Here is an 18,572-nt window from a genome sequence, read left to right as displayed (position 1 = left end):
AACAGCCAGAAATTTTCTGTTGTGAATGGATCCACTGACTTTCCTGTTGAAAGATCCAGTGTGGAGAGCTTTGAGAAGGTCTCAGATGGAGTGAAAGCTGTTAAGAAAGGTACACCGTCCTATAACCAAGTGGCTGTGTTTGGCCAGCTTGTTGGGGAGACAAGGTTGTGGAGAAAGGGATGTCTCCATGCTAGTTCTGTAAGTGAACAGTATGTGGCCCAGGTCAAGATGGGGGCCCTTAACCAAGAGAGCCCGAATTGCAGCCCTCCAGACTGGAGCACTCGGAGAAAACCCAATCCCAGTTTGACCCCCTGGGGTTTTGGGGTGGCCAAAGGGCATGGGCTGCAGAAACCTTCCCACATGCAGCCTGCTAGTGCTATCGACCACCCCCGACCTAAGGGAGGGCGTGAAACTGGAAGGGCCTGGTGTAACTCCTACAAGGAATGGGAGAGATGCTGGGGCATCCATGGGAACGTTGGTGGCTTCGAACTTCCCCAGGTCACCGGGTAAAGTGACCCCGCTCAGTTCGATCTCGAAGGGGGGAGAGATGTGACGAAGTGGGCCTGTTCTTAATGTTTCCTCCGAATATTGTGGGGGTGCCTCAGTTTCCCCTATGCAGTTCTTAAGTATCTAGGGGGTGGGGTAAGGGTGTATGATCATTGCAGAGCCCTAGAGGGCCGGTGTGTGCAGGAGTCTGGACACAGAGAATGGCCGACACCCTGTTTCCTGGCCACTGATGGCCTGGGCCCTTCCCCCCTGCGAGGTGAGAGCTAAAGGGTTGGAGAACAAAGGAATCAGGTGACCACCTGGCCCGGGAAAGGAACAAAGCCCAGAGGAGGAGGGGCTGGAGGGAGTGTCAGTTTGGGGCTGGCTGGGACATGGAGTGAAGTGCAGACGTGGTTGTCTGGCTCACTGCCCCCCAGAATGGACCCAGCTGAGGGGTCCCGTTCTCTGCACCTGCAAGCTCTCTTTTAGACCATGTTCCTGTCGTCTAATAAACCTTCTGTTTTACTGGCTGGCTGAGAGTCACGTCTGACTGCGAAGTTGGGGTGCAGGACCCTCTGGCTTCCCCAGGAGCCCTGCCTGAGCGGACTCGCTGGGGGGAAGCACACGGTGGGGCAGAGGATGCTGAATGCTCCGAGGTCAGACCCAGGAAGGTGTGAGCTGTGTGTCCTGAAGACAGGCTGCTCACAGAAAGGCGACTACCCCAGAGTCCTGACTGGCTTCATGGGGAGCAGTTCCAGAGCATCGCCCGGGGACTCCGTGACAAGGGCCCCGTGACTTCAGTTGGGGGCAGGGTGGGCCTGAGGAAGGGGTCCCAGGGCCTGGCAGAGGAAGGGAAGGAGGAGGTGGCTGGGGGGAAGTGGGGCCCCCCTACTCTCACCAGGGATGTGCAGGTTTCCGAAGCTGTACCCCGCCGTGCCGGCGATGACGTGGGCCCCACGCCCCGTGCACTGCACGTCCCGGATCCGCCCGCCTGTTCCCGTTGCGGCGCCGCTGAATGGGGCCACCCCTGGGGAGCACACGGGGGTGAGAGCGAAGAGACACCCCTCCTAGGTACCCCCCAAAACACACACCCCAGAGTGCCAGGCCCACAGCCGCCCCACACAGGAGGCCCCTGCACCTCATGGCCTGGGGCATGCGCACGGAGAGCAGGGAAAGCGTGTAGCATCCACCCCTCCACAGCCCATAACCCCACGTACTGCCACCCGCCCCCCACAGACCCCTGACCCATGGACACCCTCTCACCCCCCCACATTCACTCTGCCCCCCCTGGATTTCCCCCAATGTCCCCCCTGCAGACTGCCACACAACCCCCTGGCCACGCCGCCCCATGGATAGAAGCCCCCCATACATATATATTCCCCTGCACACACACAGCCCCCCTGCCCCCCGCACTGACCCGTGGGGAAGTTGTGGGTCTCTGCAGTGAAGATGACATGCCGGGTCGACTTTCTCTTCTCGAAGCGGCTGGGGCGGGACGGGTCGCGGGGCCAGAGGGAACACACGGCCCTGCCCTGGATGGCACTGGGGGGAGAGAACCGGCCACGGCCCGCCGTCACCACGGAGCCCCACCCCCATCCCTGCCCCAAGGGGGCGGGGGGAGAGCATCCCAGCCATGGCCACCAGCCACAAAGCCCCACCCCCATCCCTAGCCCAGAGGAAGTGAGAGTTTGAATCCAACCCTGGCCATGAGCTCGAGCCCCATTCCCATCCCCACGGATGGGGGTCCCAGGCAGGCACCTGCTGTTGTCCGAGAACTTGATGACGTTGTTGGGGTTGCTCTTCTCCTGGGTCCGCATGATGGACTCGAACAGCGACTCCGAGACCTCCTTCCCGTCCACCTGGAGGCGCCCTTTGAAGAACCAGTGTCGGCTGTGCTCGCTGGGGGGCAGGGATAGGGGGTGAGACACGCACATAGGGGGGCCTTTCCCTCAAGATGGGTGTGGCTCCCATCCGGTCCCAGGGCAGGGACTGGCTGGCTCGGGCGGGGAGGGAAATGGGGCACAGGGCCTTTCCCCCCTAGGGGTTGCCGACTCCCATCCGGCCTCAGGGCAGGGGCTGGCAGAGGCAGGGAATGGGGTGCCCGCTCCTATCCGGCCCCAGGGCAGGGACTGGCTGGCTCAGAGGGGCAGGGAATGGGGCACGGGGCCTTTCCCTCTAGGCAACGCTGGCTCCCCTGGAGGGTGAGACAGGAAGAGTCACCCACTGCTGGGGCACCGGGCCCAGAGTCAGAGGGATCAGAGGGGCGGGGAATGGGACTTGGAGTCTTTCCCCTCCAGGGGATGTTGACTCCGATCCAGCCACAGGCTGGCTCAGGGGTGCTGGGAATGGGACACGGGGCCTCTCCCCTCGAGGGGGCGCCGGCTCCCATCCGGCCCCAGGGCAGGGGACTGGCTGGCTGGGGGGACTGGCTGGCTCAGGGGTGCTGGGAATGGGACACGGGGCCTCTCCCCTCGAGGGGGCGCCGGCTCCCATCCGGCCCCAGGGCAGGGGACTGGCTGGCTGGGGGGACTGGCTGGCTCAGGGGTGCTGGGAATGGGACACGGGGCCTCTCCCCTCGAGGGGGCGCCGGCTCCCATCCGGCCCCAGGGCAGGGGACTGGCTGGCTGGGGGGACTGGCTGGCTCAGGGGTGCTGGGAATGGGACACGGGGCCTCTCCCCTCGAGGGGGTGCCGGCTCCCATCCGGCCCCAGGGTAGGGGACTGGCTGGCTGGGGGGACTCGGTGCCGGTACCTGTTGGACTGGGCCAGGTCGAAGCACTCCACGCTGGTCGGGTTGCGCCCGTATTTCTTGAAGAGCTCAGTGTAGAAATCCAGGTCCCAAGAGTCGAAGGCCAGGCCTGCGGGGGAAAGGGTGGAATGAGGGGGGGAGAAGAGACCTTTGACCCCCAGCTCTCTCCATGGTGGGCAGAACCCTCCCCCCACACAGGACATTGAGGGGCTTGGGACATTGCGTCAGCCACAGCTCCCACCCCACCCCAGTCATTCATCTTGCAGAGCCCCAGCTTCAACCCCTGGGTGTCCATCTCCTCCCCCCCACACGCCCCACCCCAACCTCTGCAGTGTGCTCAGCCGCTCCCCACCCCCCCGCCACACCCAGCCCCCCAAGCCTAGCCCCCCAAGCCTGACTCCCATGATACCCAACCACCCCCATTAGTCCAGGTACTCAGCACCCCGCCCCCCATACCCAGCTCCTGGTTGGCTCGCTCCAGCTCGGTGCGGCCCCCCCCCAGCACATCCACATGCCAGGTGGGGGCACGGCGGGTGGCCAAGGCGAAGCTGCGGATTGGCTCCTCATAGCGCTGCTCCGTCATCCGGTCACTGAGCACCGCCACCAGGGCGGCCTCCTCAGGGGGTGTGGGGTGTCGGGCACACTGCCAGGGAGGATGGGGGTGAGAATGGGGAGCTGTCTCTCCTCCCCTTGGGTGAGAAAGGGGACCCAGCGCCCGCCCCGAGAGGGTGACAACAGGAACCTCCTGCCCCTCCCCGCTGTGGATAGGCACTGGGGGTGGAGGGGGGCTGAGAACTAGGATCCCCCCCATCACCAGGAGCAGGAAGGGGAGACAGACAGACCAAGGCCCCCCGTACCCCCACCTGTAGATCTGGGCATCGGGGGGGGGGAGCAAGCAGCCCAGAAACTGCCTCCCACCCCAGAGCCCCATTAACCCCACAATGCCGGAACCTCCCCACCCATCCCCCAGGGGTCATCCCCTCCGTTCCCAGGGGTCCCACATCCCCCCTCACCTGCAGCAGGTAGCGGCGGGAGCACTCGACACGGTCAACACAGCCCAGCCCCGCGGCCCGGCACACGGACACCACGTTGGTGGAGAACGGCGTGGAGAAGTTCAGCCTGCGCCAGGAAAGGGTTAACAGTCCCGGGAGACACAGCCCCAGCCCCACAGCTGCCCCTCCACTCCACAGCACCCTCCACTAAGCCTCTCACCCCGCTCCCTGCGGCACAGCGCCCCCTAGCCCTCACTGGGGCCAGCCCTGTCTGCCAGCGGAGAGCACCCCTTACTGAGCCCCTGGCCCGCTCCCTGCGGCACAGCACCCCCGATTCAACTCCCGGCCCCCAAGGCACGGAGCCCCCTGCTGAGCCCTGAGACGCACCGTGGCCCGATCTCCACCAGCAGGTCGGTGGGCCCTGGGCACAGGAAGGACTCCGTGGCAACGTCTCCGGATTCAAAGGGGCAGCCGAAGAGCCAGTGCAGCAGCTGGGTCTCCTGGGGATTGGGGGGCGACGCACCTGCAGGGGAGAAATGGGGCTGATACCCAGCAGGCAAGGGGGCTGAGGGTCCTGCCAGGTAGGGGAGCCCCCATGGGACATGATGCCCACTCCCAGCCTCATAAGAACGGCCAGACTGGGTCAGACCAATGGTGCGTCTAGCCCAGTGTCCTGTCTCTGACAGCGGCCGGCACCAGATGCTTCAGAGGGAATGACCAGAACAGGGCGATCAGCAAGTGACCCACCCTGTCGTCCAGACCCAGCTTCTGGCAGGCAGAGGCTAGGGACACTCAGTGCGTGGGGTTGTGACCCTGATCACCTGGGTAACAGCCATCGATGGGCCTGTCCTCCAGGAACGTAGCTAATTCCTTGTTGAACCCAGTTATACTTTTGGCCTTCACAACACCCCCGACAAAGAGGTCCACAGGTTGACAGGGTGTTGGGGGAAGAAATACTTCCTTTGGTTTGTTTTAAACCTGCTGCCTGTTAATTTGATTGGGTGATCCCTGGTTCTTGTGTTAAGTGAACAGGTAAATGACACTTCTCCAGTCACGTTCTCTATACCAGTCATGAGTTTATAGCCCTCTACCATATCCCTCCTTAGTCGTCTCTTTTCCAAGATGAACAGTCCCGGTCTTTTTAATCTCCCCTTGTACGGATGCTGTTCCGTAGCCTTCATCATTGTTGCTGCCCTTCTCTGTACCTTTTCCAGTTCCAATTTTTTTACCTTTTTTAAGATGGGGCAACCAGAACCGCACGCAATACTCAAGGTGTGGGCATACCATGGATTTATAGAGAGGAAATACAATATTTTCTGTCCTATTATTTATCACTTTCCTAGCAGTTCCTAACGTTCTGTTCGCTTTTTGATGGCCGCGGCACGTCGAGGGGATGTTTTCAGAGAACTCGCCACAATGGCTCCGCGATCTCTTTCTCGAGTGGTAACAGCTAATTTAGACCCCGTCATTTTGCGTGCAGAGTTGGGGTGATGTTTTCCAGCGTGCATTACTTTGCATTGATCAGCACTGAAATTCACCTGCCATTTTGAGGCTCAGTCACCCACTTTAGGCCTTGCTGGAGCCCTGGGCTTAACTAACAGTGTGACCCAAAGGCTGTGAACCAGAGGAGGCCGGGCCTTGGCAAAACAACACCACACTAGGCATTGGCTATCCAAGAAAGCACAGGCCTGACCAGAGAGGATGGAACAAGAACACCCAGAGTTCTCAAGGAGCGACGCAAACACATTCCTAAGAGACGGGAGAGGGACACCCCTCCGAAGATAAGGGGGGGCTGACAGGAGAATGGTTGGTTCAAAGCAGCAGGTAGGAGGAGAAGGGTGGTAACTAACAACGTCTGGGGCGAAATGCGTAACTTGTTTGTGCCGAAGTCACCGGAACGGCCTCTTTGTCCGGCCGAGGGGACGGTGTCCGGACTGAGCCGGCACCATTGTCGCGGGCACACCTGGGTTAGGGCACTTGTCACCACAGAGCCAGGGCACTAGTACTGGGCGTCGTCGACAAGACACCGACCCGACCGCCTTGGCCACTGCACCGAGCCGGTGGTCCTTCTCGCAGCTGAAGCGTGGGGGGGGGGGGGCGGCGGGGCATGCGGGGCTACAGGCCCCCCCCAGATTGCTCAGTTACAGGATGTGTTTGGGCTCCCTCCCTGCTGAGCAGCTGAGCCAGGAGCTGCCCCAGGCAGGGAGAGGCAGAGGAGCAGCTGGGAGCTGACGGGAGAGGGAGGGTGCTGGACCATTGGATCATGGCCCTGCCCCGTCCGCTCCCCCGGGGGCGCCCGGCTCTGGCCGCTGCCGGAAGACAGGACGCTGGGCTGGACGCCCCTTTGGCTCTGACCCAGCCTGGCCCCACCCTTTGGGGGTCCCGGGACCAGCGGCTCCAAGAGGCCTCGTTGCCCCCCCCGCCCGTACCTGTCCAGCTGACGCTGTAGCACAGCTCCCTGTGCAGGGCGCGGACGCCCCCCAGCACCGCCTGGGCCGAGCGCAGCAGGGAGACAGGGCCACCCTCCGCCCCGGGGCGCTGGAAGTAGTGCAGCACCGCCATGGCGGGGTCCTGGGGGGGGGGGAAGAACAGGGTCAGTGTCCAGCCAGAGGGCAGCCCCCCACTGCGTCCCCCCACAGCGCCCACAGAGACCCCCCACAGCGCCCCCCACACAGCGCCCGCCCACTGTAACCCCCACAGGACCCCTACACAGCCACACAGTGCCCCCCACTGCACCCCCCCCACTCTAACCCCATATACCCCCCCCTGCACCCCCCCCACTCTAACCCCATATACCCAACCACTGCACCCCCCCCCACTCTAACCCCATATACCCCCCCACAGCGACCCCCCACTGCACCCCCCCCACTCTAACCCCATATACCCAACCACTGCACCCCCCCCCACTCTAACCCCATATACCCCCCCACAGCGACCCCCCACTGCACCCCCCCCACTCTAACCCCATATACCCCCCCACTGCACCCCCCCACTCTAACCCCATATACCCCCCCACTGCGTCCCCCCACAGCGCCCACAGAGACCCCCCCACAGCGCCCACAGAGACCCCCCACTGTAACCCCCACAGGACCCCTACACAGCCACACAGTGCCCCCCACTGCACCCCCCCCACTCTAACCCCATATACCCCCCCCTGCACCCCCCCCACTCTAACCCCATATACCCCCCCACTGCACCCCCCCCACTCTAACCCCATATACCCCCCCACAGCGACCCCCCACTGCACCCCCCCCACTCTAACCCCATATACCCCCCCACAGCGACCCCCCCACTGCACCCCCCCCACTCTAACCCCATATACCCCCCCACAGCGACCCCCCACTGCACCCCCCCCACTCTAACCCCATATACCCCCCCACAGCGACCCCCCCACTCTAACCCCATATACCCCCCCACTGCACCCCCCCACTCTAACCCCATATACCCCCCCACAGCGACCCCCCACTCTAACCCCATATACCCCCCCCCTGCACCCCCCCCACTCTAACCCCATATACCCAACCACTGCACCCCCCCCACTCTAACCCCATATACCCCCCACAGCGACCCCCCACTGCACCCCCCCCACTCTAACCCCATATACCCCCCCACTGCACCCCCCCCACTCTAACCCCATATACCCAACCACTGCACCCCCCCCCACTCTAACCCCATATACCCCCCCACAGCGACCCCCCACTGCACCCCCCCCACTCTAACCCCATATACCCCCCCACAGCGACCCCCCCACTGCACCCCCCCCACTCTAACCCCATATACCCCCCCACTGCACCCCCCCACTCTAACCCCATATACCCCCCCACTGCACCCCCCCCACTCTAACCCCATATACCCCCCACAGCGACCCCCCCACTCTAACCCCATATACCCCCCCACAGCGACCCCCCACTGCACCCCCCCACTCTAACCCCATATACCCCCCCTGCACCCCCCCCACTCTAACCCCATATACCCCCCCACAGCGACCCCCCACTCTAACCCCATATACCCAACCACTGCACCCCCCCCACTCTAACCCCATATACCCCCCCTGCACCCCCCCCACTCTAACCCCATATACCCCCCCACAGCGACCCCCCACTGCACCCCCCCCACTCTAACCCCATATACCCCCCCACAGCGACCCCCCACTCTAACCCCATATACCCCCCCTGCACCCCCCCCACTCTAACCCCATATACCCCCCCACAGCGACCCCCCACTGCACCCCCCCCACTCTAACCCCATATACCCCCCCACAGCGACCCCCCACTGCACCCCCCCCACTCTAACCCCATATACCCCCCCACTGCACCCCCCCCACTCTAACCCCATATACCCCCCTCAGCCCCCCCCCGCCCCCGTTACCCCCCCGCGCGGCCAACCGACCTCATGGAACCAAACCCCGTTTTCCCGCCGCCGGGGAGGGGGCGGGGCAGGGGGAGGGGCCGGGGGAGGGGGCGGGGCCTGGGCTCCCCCTGTGACTCCGCCCCCCGGCTGGGCGGGGGGAGCAGCGCGGCGGCCTTTGCGATCAGCCCCCCCCCCCCCCCTCCCGGCAGGAGGGGCCCCCCCGAAATCCCTCCCCACAGCAGGCCCACGGCGTCTCCCCTAGACCCGGACCGGGGGGGGGGTCCCGGCGTCTCCCCTAGACCCGGACCGGGGGGGGGGTCCCGGCGTCTCCCCTAGACCCGGACCGGGGGGGGCCACGGCGTCTCCCCTAGACCCGGACCGGGGGGGGGGTCCCGGCGTCTCCCCTAGACCCGGACCGGGGGGGGCCACGGCGTCTCCCCTAGACCCGGACCGGGGGGGGGCCACGGCGTCTCCCCTAGACCCGGACCGGGGGGGGGTCCCGGCGTCTCCCCTAGACCCGGACCGGGGGGGGCCACGGCGTCTCCCCTAGACCCGGACCGGGGGGGGGGGGTCCCGGCGTCTCCCCTAGACCCGGACCGGGGGGGGCCACGGCGTCTCCCCTAGACCCGGACCGGGGGGGGCCACGGCGTCTCCCCTAGACCCGGACCGGGGGGGGGTCCCGGCGTCTCCCCTAGACCCGGACCGGGGGGGGGTCCCGGCGTCTCCCCTAGACCCGGACCGGGGGGGGCCACGGCGTCTCCCCTAGACCCGGACCGGGGGGGGCCACGGCGTCTCCCCTAGACCCGGACCGGGGGGGGGTCCCGGCGTCTCCCCTAGACCCGGACCGGGGGGGGCCACGGCGTCTCCCCTAGACCCGGACCGGGGGGGGGTCCCGGCGTCTCCCCTAGACCCGGACCGGGGGGGGGTCCCGGCGTCTCCCCTAGACCCGGACCGGGGGGGGGTCCCGGCGTCTCCCCTAGACCCGGACCGGGGGGGTCCCGGCGTCTCCCCTAGACCCGGACCGGGGGGGTCCCGGCGTCTCCCCTAGACCCGGACCGGGGGGGGGCCACGGCGTCTCCCCTAGACCCGGACCGGGGGGGGGGGTCCCGGCGTCTCCCCTAGACCCGGACCGGGGGGGGGGGTCCCGGCGTCTCCCCTAGACCCGGACCGGGGGGGGCCAGGGCGTCTCCCCTAGACCCGGACCGGGGGGGGGCCACGGCGTTTCCCCTAGACCCGGACCGGGGGGGGGTCCCGGCGTCTCCCCTAGACCCGGACCGGGGGGGGGCCACGGCGTCTCCCCTAGACCCGGGGGGGGGGGGCCACGGCGTCTCCCCTAGACCCGGACCGGGGGGGGGTCCCGGCGTCTCCCCTAGACCCGGACGGGGGGGGGTCAAGGCGTCTCCCCTAGACCCGGACCGTGGGGGGGTCCCGGCGTCTCCCCTAGACCCGGACGGGGGGGGGTGTGAGGATGTGACGCAGCAGGGAGGGGGGAGTGTTGACGTGGGGGTGGGAGACCTGAGAGCCTGTCACCTGAGCCAGGAGGGGGAGGGGGGCTGACCCCTCTGCCCGGGAATGTGGACGGAGGCTGCAGCAGGGAACCGGCGGGGTGGGTTTAGTTTCAGTTTGGGGCTGGGGGGAGGAACACAGGGAACCCCAGGGCTGGGGTCTAAGCTCCCTGCTCCCCCAGAAGGACGTGACTGAGGGGTCCTGGTTGTACCCACAAGCTCCGTTTTGGACTGTGTTCCTGTTGTCCAATAAACCTTCTGTTTTACTGGCTGGCTGAGAGTCTCAGTGGATCCCAGGAAGAGGGGTGCAGGGCCTGGACTCCCCCACACTCCGTGACAGGAGTGAGGGGCACCCAGCAGAGCTGGGGGGCAGCCCAGGGCTGGGCTAGGAGGGGCTGCGGGTCGGGAGTGAGGGGCACCCGGCAGAGCTGGGCTAGCAGGGCCTGCGTGTCGGGAGTGAGGGGCACCCGGCAGAGCTGGGGGGAGCCCAGGGCTGGGCTAGCAGGGGCTGCGGGTTGGGAGTGAGGGGCACCCAGCAGAGCTGGGGGGAAGCCCAGGGCTAGCAGGGGCTGCGGGTCGGGAGTGAGGGGCACCCGGCAGAGCTGGGGGGGCCCAGGGCTGGGCTAGCAGGGGCTGCAGGTCGGGAGTGAGGGGCACCCGGCAGAGCTGGGGGGCAGGGCTGGGCTAGCAGGGGCTGCGGGTCGGGAGTGAGGGGCACCCGGCAGAGCTGGGGGGCCCAGGGCTGAGCTAGGAGAGGCTACGGGTCGGGAGTGAGGGGCACCCGGCAGAGCTGGGGGGAGCCCAGGGCTGGGCTAGGAGGGGCTGCGGGTCGGGAGTGAGGGGCACCCAGCAGAGCTGGGGGGGGCCCAGGGCGGGGCTAGCAGGGGCTGCGGGTCGGGAGTGAGGGGCACCCAGCAGAGCTGGGGGGGGCCCAGGGCGGGGCTAGCAGGGGCTGCGGGTCGGGAGTGAGGGGCACCCGGCAGAGCTGGGCTAGCAGGGCCTGCGTGTCGGGAGTGAGGGGCACCCGGCAGAGCTGGGGGGAGCCCAGGGCTGGGCTAGCAGGGGCTGCGGGTCGGGAGTGAGGGGCACCCAGCAGAGCTGGGGGGAAGCCCAGGGCTAGCAGGGGCTGCGGGTCGGGAGTGAGGGGCACCCGGCAGAGCTGGGGGGGCCCAAGGCTGGGCTAGCAGGGGCTGCAGGTCGGGAGTGAGGGGCACCCGGCAGAGCTGGGGGGCAGGGCTGGGCTAGCAGGGGCTGCGGGTCGGGAGTGAGGGGCACCCGGCAGAGCTGGGGGGCCCAGGGCTGAGCTAGGAGAGGCTGCGGGTCGGGAGTGAGGGGCACCCGGCAGAGCTGGGGGGAGCCCAGGGCTGGGCTAGGAGGGGCTGCGGGTCGGGAGTGAGGGGCACCCGGCAGAGCTGGGGGGGGGCCCAGGGCGGGGCTAGCAGGGGCTGCGGGTCGGGAGTGAGGGGCACCCAGCAGAGCTGGGGGGGGCCCAGGGCGGGGCTAGCAGGGGCTGCGGGTCGGGAGTGAGGGGCACCCGGCAGAGCTGGGCTAGCAGGGCCTGCGTGTCGGGAGTGAGGGGCACCCGGCAGAGCTGGGGGGGAGCCCAGGGCTCGGCTAGCAGGGCTGCGGGTCGGGAGTGAGGGACACCCGGCAGAGCTGGGGGGAGCCCAGGGCTGGGCTAGCAGGGGCTGCGGGTCGGGAGTGAGGGGCACCCAGCAGAGCTGGGGGGAAGCCCAGGGCTAGCAGGGGCTGCGGGTCGGGAGTGAGGGGCACCCGGCAGAGCTGGGGGGGCCCAGGGCTGGGCTAGCAGGGGCTGCAGGTCGGGAGTGAGGGGCACCCGGCAGAGCTGGGGGGCAGGGCTGGGCTAGCAGGGGCTGCGGGTCGGGAGTGAGGGGCACCCGGCAGAGCTGGGGGGCCCAGGGCTGAGCTAGGAGAGGCTGCGGGTCGGGAGTGAGGGGCACCCGGCAGAGCTGGGGGGAGCCCAGGGCTGGGCTAGCAGGGGCTGCGGGTCGGGAGTGAGGGGCACCCGGCAGAGCTGCGGGACAGGGCTGGGCTAGCAGGGGCTGCGGGTCGGGAGTGAGGGGCACCCAGCAGAGCTGGGGGGCAGCCCAGGGCTGGGCTAGGAGGGGCTGCGGGTCGGGAGTGAGGGGCACCCGGCAGAGCTGGGGGGGGCCCAGGGCGGGGCTAGCAGGGGCTGCGGGTCGGGAGTGAGGGGCACCCAGCAGAGCTGGGGGGGGCCCAGGGCGGGGCTAGCAGGGGCTGCGGGTCGGGAGTGAGGGGCACCCGGCAGAGCTGGGCTAGCAGGGCCTGCGTGTCGGGAGTGAGGGGCACCCGGCAGAGCTGGGGGGGAGCCCAGGGCTCGGCTAGCAGGGCTGCGGGTCGGGAGTGAGGGACACCCGGCAGAGCTGGGGGGAGCCCAGGGCTGGGCTAGCAGGGGCTGCGGGTCGGGAGTGAGGGGCACCCAGCAGAGCTGGGGGGAAGCCCAGGGCTAGCAGGGGCTGCGGGTCGGGAGTGAGGGGCACCCGGCAGAGCTGGGGGGGCCCAGGGCTGGGCTAGCAGGGGCTGCAGGTCGGGAGTGAGGGGCACCCGGCAGAGCTGGGGGGCAGGGCTGGGCTAGCAGGGGCTGCGGGTCGGGAGTGAGGGGCACCCGGCAGAGCTGGGGGGCCCAGGGCTGAGCTAGGAGAGGCTGCGGGTCGGGAGTGAGGGGCACCCGGCAGAGCTGGGGGGAGCCCAGGGCTGGGCTAGCAGGGGCTGCGGGTCGGGAGTGAGGGGCACCCGGCAGAGCTGCGGGGAGCCCAGGGCTGGGCTAGCAGGGGCTGCGGGTCGGGAGTGAGGGGCACCCGGCAGAGCTGGGGGGAGCCCAGGCCTGGGCTAGCAGGGGCTGCGGGTCGGGAGTGAGGGGCACCCGGCACAGCTGGGGCGGCCCAGGGCTGGGCTAGCAGGGGCTGCGGGTCGGGAGTGAGGGGCACCCGTCAGAACTGGGGGGAGCCCAGGGCTGGGCTAGCAGGGGCTGCGGGTCGGGAGTGAGGGGCACCCAGCAGAGCTGGGGGGGGCCCAGGGCTGGGCTAGCAGGGGCTGCGGGTCGGGAGTGAGGGGCACCCGGCAGAGCTGGGGGGGCCCAGGGCTGGGCTAGCAGGGGCTGCGGGTCGGGAGTGAGGGGCACCCGGCAGAGCTGGGGGGGAGCCCAGGGCTCGGCTAGCAGGGCTGCGGGTCGGGAGTGAGGGACACCCGGCAGAGCTGGGGGGAGCCCAGGGCTGGGCTAGCAGGGGCTGCGGGTCGGGAGTGAGGGGCACCCGGCAGAGCTGGGGGGAAGCCCAGGGCTAGCAGGGGCTGCGGGTCGGGAGTGAGGGGCACCCGGCAGAGCTGGGGGGGCCCAGGGCTGGGCTAGCAGGGGCTGCAGGTCGGGAGTGAGGGGCACCCGGCAGAGCTGGGGGGCAGGGCTGGGCTAGCAGGGGCTGCGGGTCGGGAGTGAGGGGCACCCGGCAGAGCTGGGGGGCCCAGGGCTGAGCTAGGAGAGGCTGCGGGTCGGGAGTGAGGGGCACCCGGCAGAGCTGGGGGGAGCCCAGGGCTGGGCTAGCAGGGGCTGCGGGTCGGGAGTGAGGGGCACCCGGCAGAGCTGGGGGGCAGGGCTGGGCTAGCAGGGGCTGCGGGTCGGGAGTGAGGGGCACCCGGCAGAGCTGCGGGGAGCCCAGGGCTGGGCTAGCAGGGGCTGCGGGTCGGGAGTGAGGGGCACCCGGCAGAGCTGGGGGGAGCCCAGGCCTGGGCTAGCAGGGGCTGCGGGTCGGGAGTGAGGGGCACCCAGCAGAGCTGGGGGGGGCCCAGGGCGGGGCTAGCAGGGGCTGCGGGTCGGGAGTGAGGGGCACCCAGCAGAGCTGGGGGGGGCCCAGGGCGGGGCTAGCAGGGGCTGCGGGTCGGGAGTGAGGGGCACCCGGCAGAGCTGGGCTAGCAGGGCCTGCGTGTCGGGAGTGAGGGGCACCCGGCAGAGCTGGGGGGGAGCCCAGGGCTCGGCTAGCAGGGCTGCGGGTCGGGAGTGAGGGACACCCGGCAGAGCTGGGGGGAGCCCAGGGCTGGGCTAGCAGGGGCTGCGGGTCGGGAGTGAGGGGCACCCAGCAGAGCTGGGGGGAAGCCCAGGGCTAGCAGGGGCTGCGGGTCGGGAGTGAGGGGCACCCGGCAGAGCTGGGGGGGCCCAGGGCTGGGCTAGCAGGGGCTGCAGGTCGGGAGTGAGGGGCACCCGGCAGAGCTGGGGGGCAGGGCTGGGCTAGCAGGGGCTGCGGGTCGGGAGTGAGGGGCACCCGGCAGAGCTGGGGGGCCCAGGGCTGAGCTAGGAGAGGCTGCGGGTCGGGAGTGAGGGGCACCCGGCAGAGCTGGGGGGAGCCCAGGGCTGGGCTAGCAGGGGCTGCGGGTCGGGAGTGAGGGGCACCCGGCAGAGCTGCGGGACAGTGCTGGGCTAGCAGGGGCTGCGGGTCGGGAGTGAGGGGCACCCAGCAGAGCTGGGGGGCAGCCCAGGGCTGGGCTAGGAGGGGCTGCGGGTCGGGAGTGAGGGGCACCCGGCAGAGCTGGGGGGGGCCCAGGGCGGGGCTAGCAGGGGCTGCGGGTCGGGAGTGAGGGGCACCCAGCAGAGCTGGGGGGGGCCCAGGGCGGGGCTAGCAGGGGCTGCGGGTCGGGAGTGAGGGGCACCCGGCAGAGCTGGGCTAGCAGGGCCTGCGTGTCGGGAGTGAGGGGCACCCGGCAGAGATGGGGGGGAGCCCAGGGCTCGGCTAGCAGGGCTGCGGGTCGGGAGTGAGGGACACCCGGCAGAGCTGGGGGGAGCCCAGGGCTGGGCTAGCAGGGGCTGCGGGTCGGGAGTGAGGGGCACCCAGCAGAGCTGGGGGGAAGCCCAGGGCTAGCAGGGGCTGCGGGTCGGGAGTGAGGGGCACCCGGCAGAGCTGGGGGGGCCAGGGCTGGGCTAGCAGGGGCTGCAGGTCGGGAGTGAGGGGCACCCGGCAGAGCTGGGGGGCAGGGCTGGGCTAGCAGGGGCTGCGGGTCGGGAGTGAGGGGCACCCGGCAGAGCTGGGGGGCCCAGGGCTGAGCTAGGAGAGGCTGCGGGTCGGGAGTGAGGGGCACCCGGCAGAGCTGGGGGGAGCCCAGGGCTGGGCTAGCAGGGGCTGCGGGTCGGGAGTGAGGGGCACCCGGCAGAGCTGCGGGGAGCCCAGGGCTGGGCTAGCAGGGGCTGCGGGTCGGGAGTGAGGGGCACCCGGCAGAGCTGGGGGGAGCCCAGGCCTGGGCTAGCAGGGGCTGCGGGTCGGGAGTGAGGGGCACCCGGCACAGCTGGGGCGGCCCAGGGCTGGGCTAGCAGGGGCTGCGGGTCGGGAGTGAGGGGCACCCGTCAGAACTGGGGGGAGCCCAGGGCTGGGCTAGCAGGGGCTGCGGGTCGGGAGTGAGGGGCACCCAGCAGAGCTGGGGGGGGCCCAGGGCTGGGCTAGCAGGGGCTGCGGGTCGGGAGTGAGGGGCACCCGGCAGAGCTGGGGGGGCCCAGGGCTGGGCTAGCAGGGGCTGCGGGTCGGGAGTGAGGGGCACCCGGCAGAGCTGGGGGGGAGCCCAGGGCTCGGCTAGCAGGGCTGCGGGTCGGGAGTGAGGGACACCCGGCAGAGCTGGGGGGAGCCCAGGGCTGGGCTAGCAGGGGCTGCGGGTCGGGAGTGAGGGGCACCCAGCAGAGCTGGGGGGAAGCCCAGGGCTAGCAGGGGCTGCGGGTCGGGAGTGAGGGGCACCCGGCAGAGCTGGGGGGGCCCAGGGCTGGGCTAGCAGGGGCTGCAGGTCGGGAGTGAGGGGCACCCGGCAGAGCTGGGGGGCAGGGCTGGGCTAGCAGGGGCTGCGGGTCGGGAGTGAGGGGCACCCGGCAGAGCTGGGGGGCCCAGGGCTGAGCTAGGAGAGGCTGCGGGTCGGGAGTGAGGGGCACCCGGCAGAGCTGGGGGGAGCCCAGGGCTGGGCTAGCAGGGGCTGCGGGTCGGGAGTGAGGGGCACCCGGCAGAGCTGGGGGGCAGGGCTGGGCTAGCAGGGGCTGCGGGTCGGGAGTGAGGGGCACCCGGCAGAGCTGCGGGGAGCCCAGGGCTGGGCTAGCAGGGGCTGCGGGTCGGGAGTGAGGGGCACCCGGCAGAGCTGGGGGGAGCCCAGGCCTGGGCTAGCAGGGGCTGCGGGTCGGGAGTGAGGGGCACCCGGCAGAGCTGGGGCGGCCCAGGGCTGCGCTAGCTGGGGCTGCGGGTCGGGAGTGAGGGGCACCCGTCAGAACTGGGGGGAGCCCAGGGCTGGGCTAGCAGGGGCTGCGGGTCGGGAGTGAGGGGCACCCGTCAGAACTGGGGGGAGCCCAGGGCTGGGCTAGCAGGGGCTGCGGGTCGGGAGTGAGGGGCACCCGGCAGAGCTGGGGGGCCCCAGGGCTGGGCTAGCAGGGGCTGCGGGTCGGGAGTGAGGGGCACCCGGCAGAGCTGGGGGGGCCAGGGCGGGGCTAGCAGGGGCTACGGGTCGGGAGTGAGGGGCACCCGTCAGAACTGGGGGGAGCCCAGGGCTGGGCTAGCAGGGGCTGCGGGTCGGGAGTGAGGGGCACCCAGCAGAGCTGGGGGGAGGGCGGGGCTAGCAGGGGCTGCGGGTCGGGAGTGAGGGGCACCCAGCAGAGCTGGGGGGGGCCCAGGGCTGGGCTAGCAGGGGCTGCGGGTCGGGAGTGAGGGGCACCCGGCAGAGCTGGGGGGAGCCCAGGGCTGGGCTAGCAGGGGCTGCGGGTCGGGAGTGAGGGGCACCCGGCAATGCTGGGGGGCCCAGGGCTGGGCTAGCAGGGGCTGCGGGTCGGGAGTGAGGGGCCCCCGGCAGAGCTGGGGGGAGCCCAGGGCTGGGCTAGCAGGGGCTGCGGGTCGGGAGTGAGGGGCACCCGGCAGAGCTGGGGGGAGCCCAGGGCTGGGCTAGCAGGGGCTGCGGGTCGGGAGTGAGGGGCACCCGGCAAAGCTGGGGGGAAGCCCAGGGCTGGGCTAGAAGGGGCTGCGGGTCGGGAGTGAGGGGCACCCGGCAGAGCTGGGCTAGCAGGGGCTGCGGGTCGGGAGTGAGGGGCACCCGTCAGAGCTGGGGGAGCCCAGGGCTGGGCTAGCAGGGGCTGCGGGTCGGGAGTGAGGGGCACCCGGCAGAGCTGGGGGGGGCCCAGGGCTGGGCTAGCAGGGGCTGCGGGTCGGGAGTGAGGGGCACCCGGCAGAGCTGGGGGGGCCCAGGGCTGGGCTAGCAGGGGCTGCGGGTCGGGAGTGAGGGGCACCCGGCAGAGCTGGGGGGGGCCCAGGGCTGGGCTAGCAGGGCTGCGGGTCGGGAGTGAGGGGCACCCGTCAGAGCTGGGGGAGCCCAGGGCTGGGCTAGCAGGGGCTGCGGGTCGGGAGTGAGGGGCACCCGTCAGAGCTGGGGGGAGCCCAGGGCTGGGCTAGCAGGGGCTGCGGGTCGGGAGTGAGGGGCACCCGGCAGAGCTGGGGGGGGCCCAGGGCTGGGCTAGCAGGGGCTGCGGGTCGGGAGTGAGGGGCACCCGTCAGAACTGGGGGGAGCCCAGGGCTGGGCTAGCAGGGGCTGCGGGTCGGGAGAGAGGGGCCCCCGGCAGAGCTGGGGGGCAGCCCAGGGCTGGGCTAGGAGGGGCTGCGGGTCGGGAGTGAGGGGCACCCGGCAGAGCTGGGGGGAGGCCCAGGGCTGGGCTAGCAGGGGCTGCGGGTCGGGAGTGAGGGGCACCCGGCAGAGCTGGGGGGGGCCCAGGGCGGGGCTAGCAGGGGCTGCGGGTCGGGAGTGAGGGGCACCCAGCAGAGCTGGGGGGTCCCAGGGCGGGGCTAGCAGGGGCTGCGGGTCGGGAGTGAGGGGCACCCGGCAGAGCTGGGGGGCCCAGGGCTGGGCTAGGAGGGGCTGCGGGTCGGGAGTGAGGGGCACCCGGCAGAGCTGGGCTAGCAGGGCCTGCGGGTCGGGAGTGAGGGACACCCGGCAGAGCTGGGGGGAGCCCAGGGCTGGGCTAGCAGGGGCTGCGGGTCGGGAGTGAGGGGCACCCAGCAGAGCTGGGGGGGGCCCAGGGCTGGGCTAGCAGGGGCTGCGGGTCGGGAGTGAGGGGCACCCGGCAGAGCTGGGGGGACTAGGGCTGGGCTAGCAGGGGCTGCGGGTCGGGAGTGAGGGGCACCCGGCAGAGGTGGGGGGAGCCCAGGGCTGGGCTAGCAGGGGCTGCGGGTCGGGAGTGAGGGGCACCCGGCAGAGCTGGGGGGCCCAGGGCTGGGCTAGCAGGGGCTGCGGGTCGGGAGTGAGGGGCCCCCGGCAGAGCTGGGGGGAGCCCAGGGCTGGGCTAGCAGGGGCTGCGGGTCGGGAGTGAGGGGCACCCGGCAGAGCTGGGGGGAGCCCAGGGCTGGGCTAGCAGGGGCTGCGGGTCGGGAGTGAGGGGCACCCGGCAGAGCTGGGGGGAGCCCAGGCTGGGCTAGCAGGGGCTGCGGGTCGGGAGTGAGGGGCACCCGTCAGAGCTGGG

The 18,572-nt window shown here is 70.4% G+C and overlaps 1 protein-coding gene across 1 annotated transcript in view; it reads right to left on the bottom strand.

Annotated features, from left to right (window-relative positions):
* LOC140904154 (phosphoribosylformylglycinamidine synthase-like) overlaps positions 1–18,572 on the bottom strand; it is a 56,136-nt gene that overhangs the window by 20,494 nt on the left and 17,070 nt on the right. The window contains exons 2-10 of the mRNA XM_073326466.1: positions 8,616–8,834; positions 6,656–6,797; positions 4,614–4,749; positions 4,248–4,353; positions 3,691–3,877; positions 3,238–3,343; positions 2,245–2,385; positions 1,904–2,028; positions 1,385–1,513 (exon numbers count right to left, since the gene is read on the bottom strand). Of these exons, the coding sequence (XP_073182567.1) occupies positions 1,385–1,513; positions 1,904–2,028; positions 2,245–2,385; positions 3,238–3,343; positions 3,691–3,877; positions 4,248–4,353; positions 4,614–4,749; positions 6,656–6,797; positions 8,616–8,834 (1,291 nt within the window). The remainder of the gene's footprint in view (positions 1–1,384; positions 1,514–1,903; positions 2,029–2,244; positions 2,386–3,237; positions 3,344–3,690; positions 3,878–4,247; positions 4,354–4,613; positions 4,750–6,655; positions 6,798–8,615; positions 8,835–18,572) is intronic.

The sequence above is a fragment of the Lepidochelys kempii genome, chromosome 28 (assembly GCF_965140265.1).
Source record: "Lepidochelys kempii isolate rLepKem1 chromosome 28, rLepKem1.hap2, whole genome shotgun sequence".
Classification (NCBI taxonomy): domain Eukaryota; kingdom Metazoa; phylum Chordata; order Testudines; family Cheloniidae; genus Lepidochelys; species Lepidochelys kempii.
This window is presented reverse-complemented; position numbering and strand designations above follow the sequence as displayed.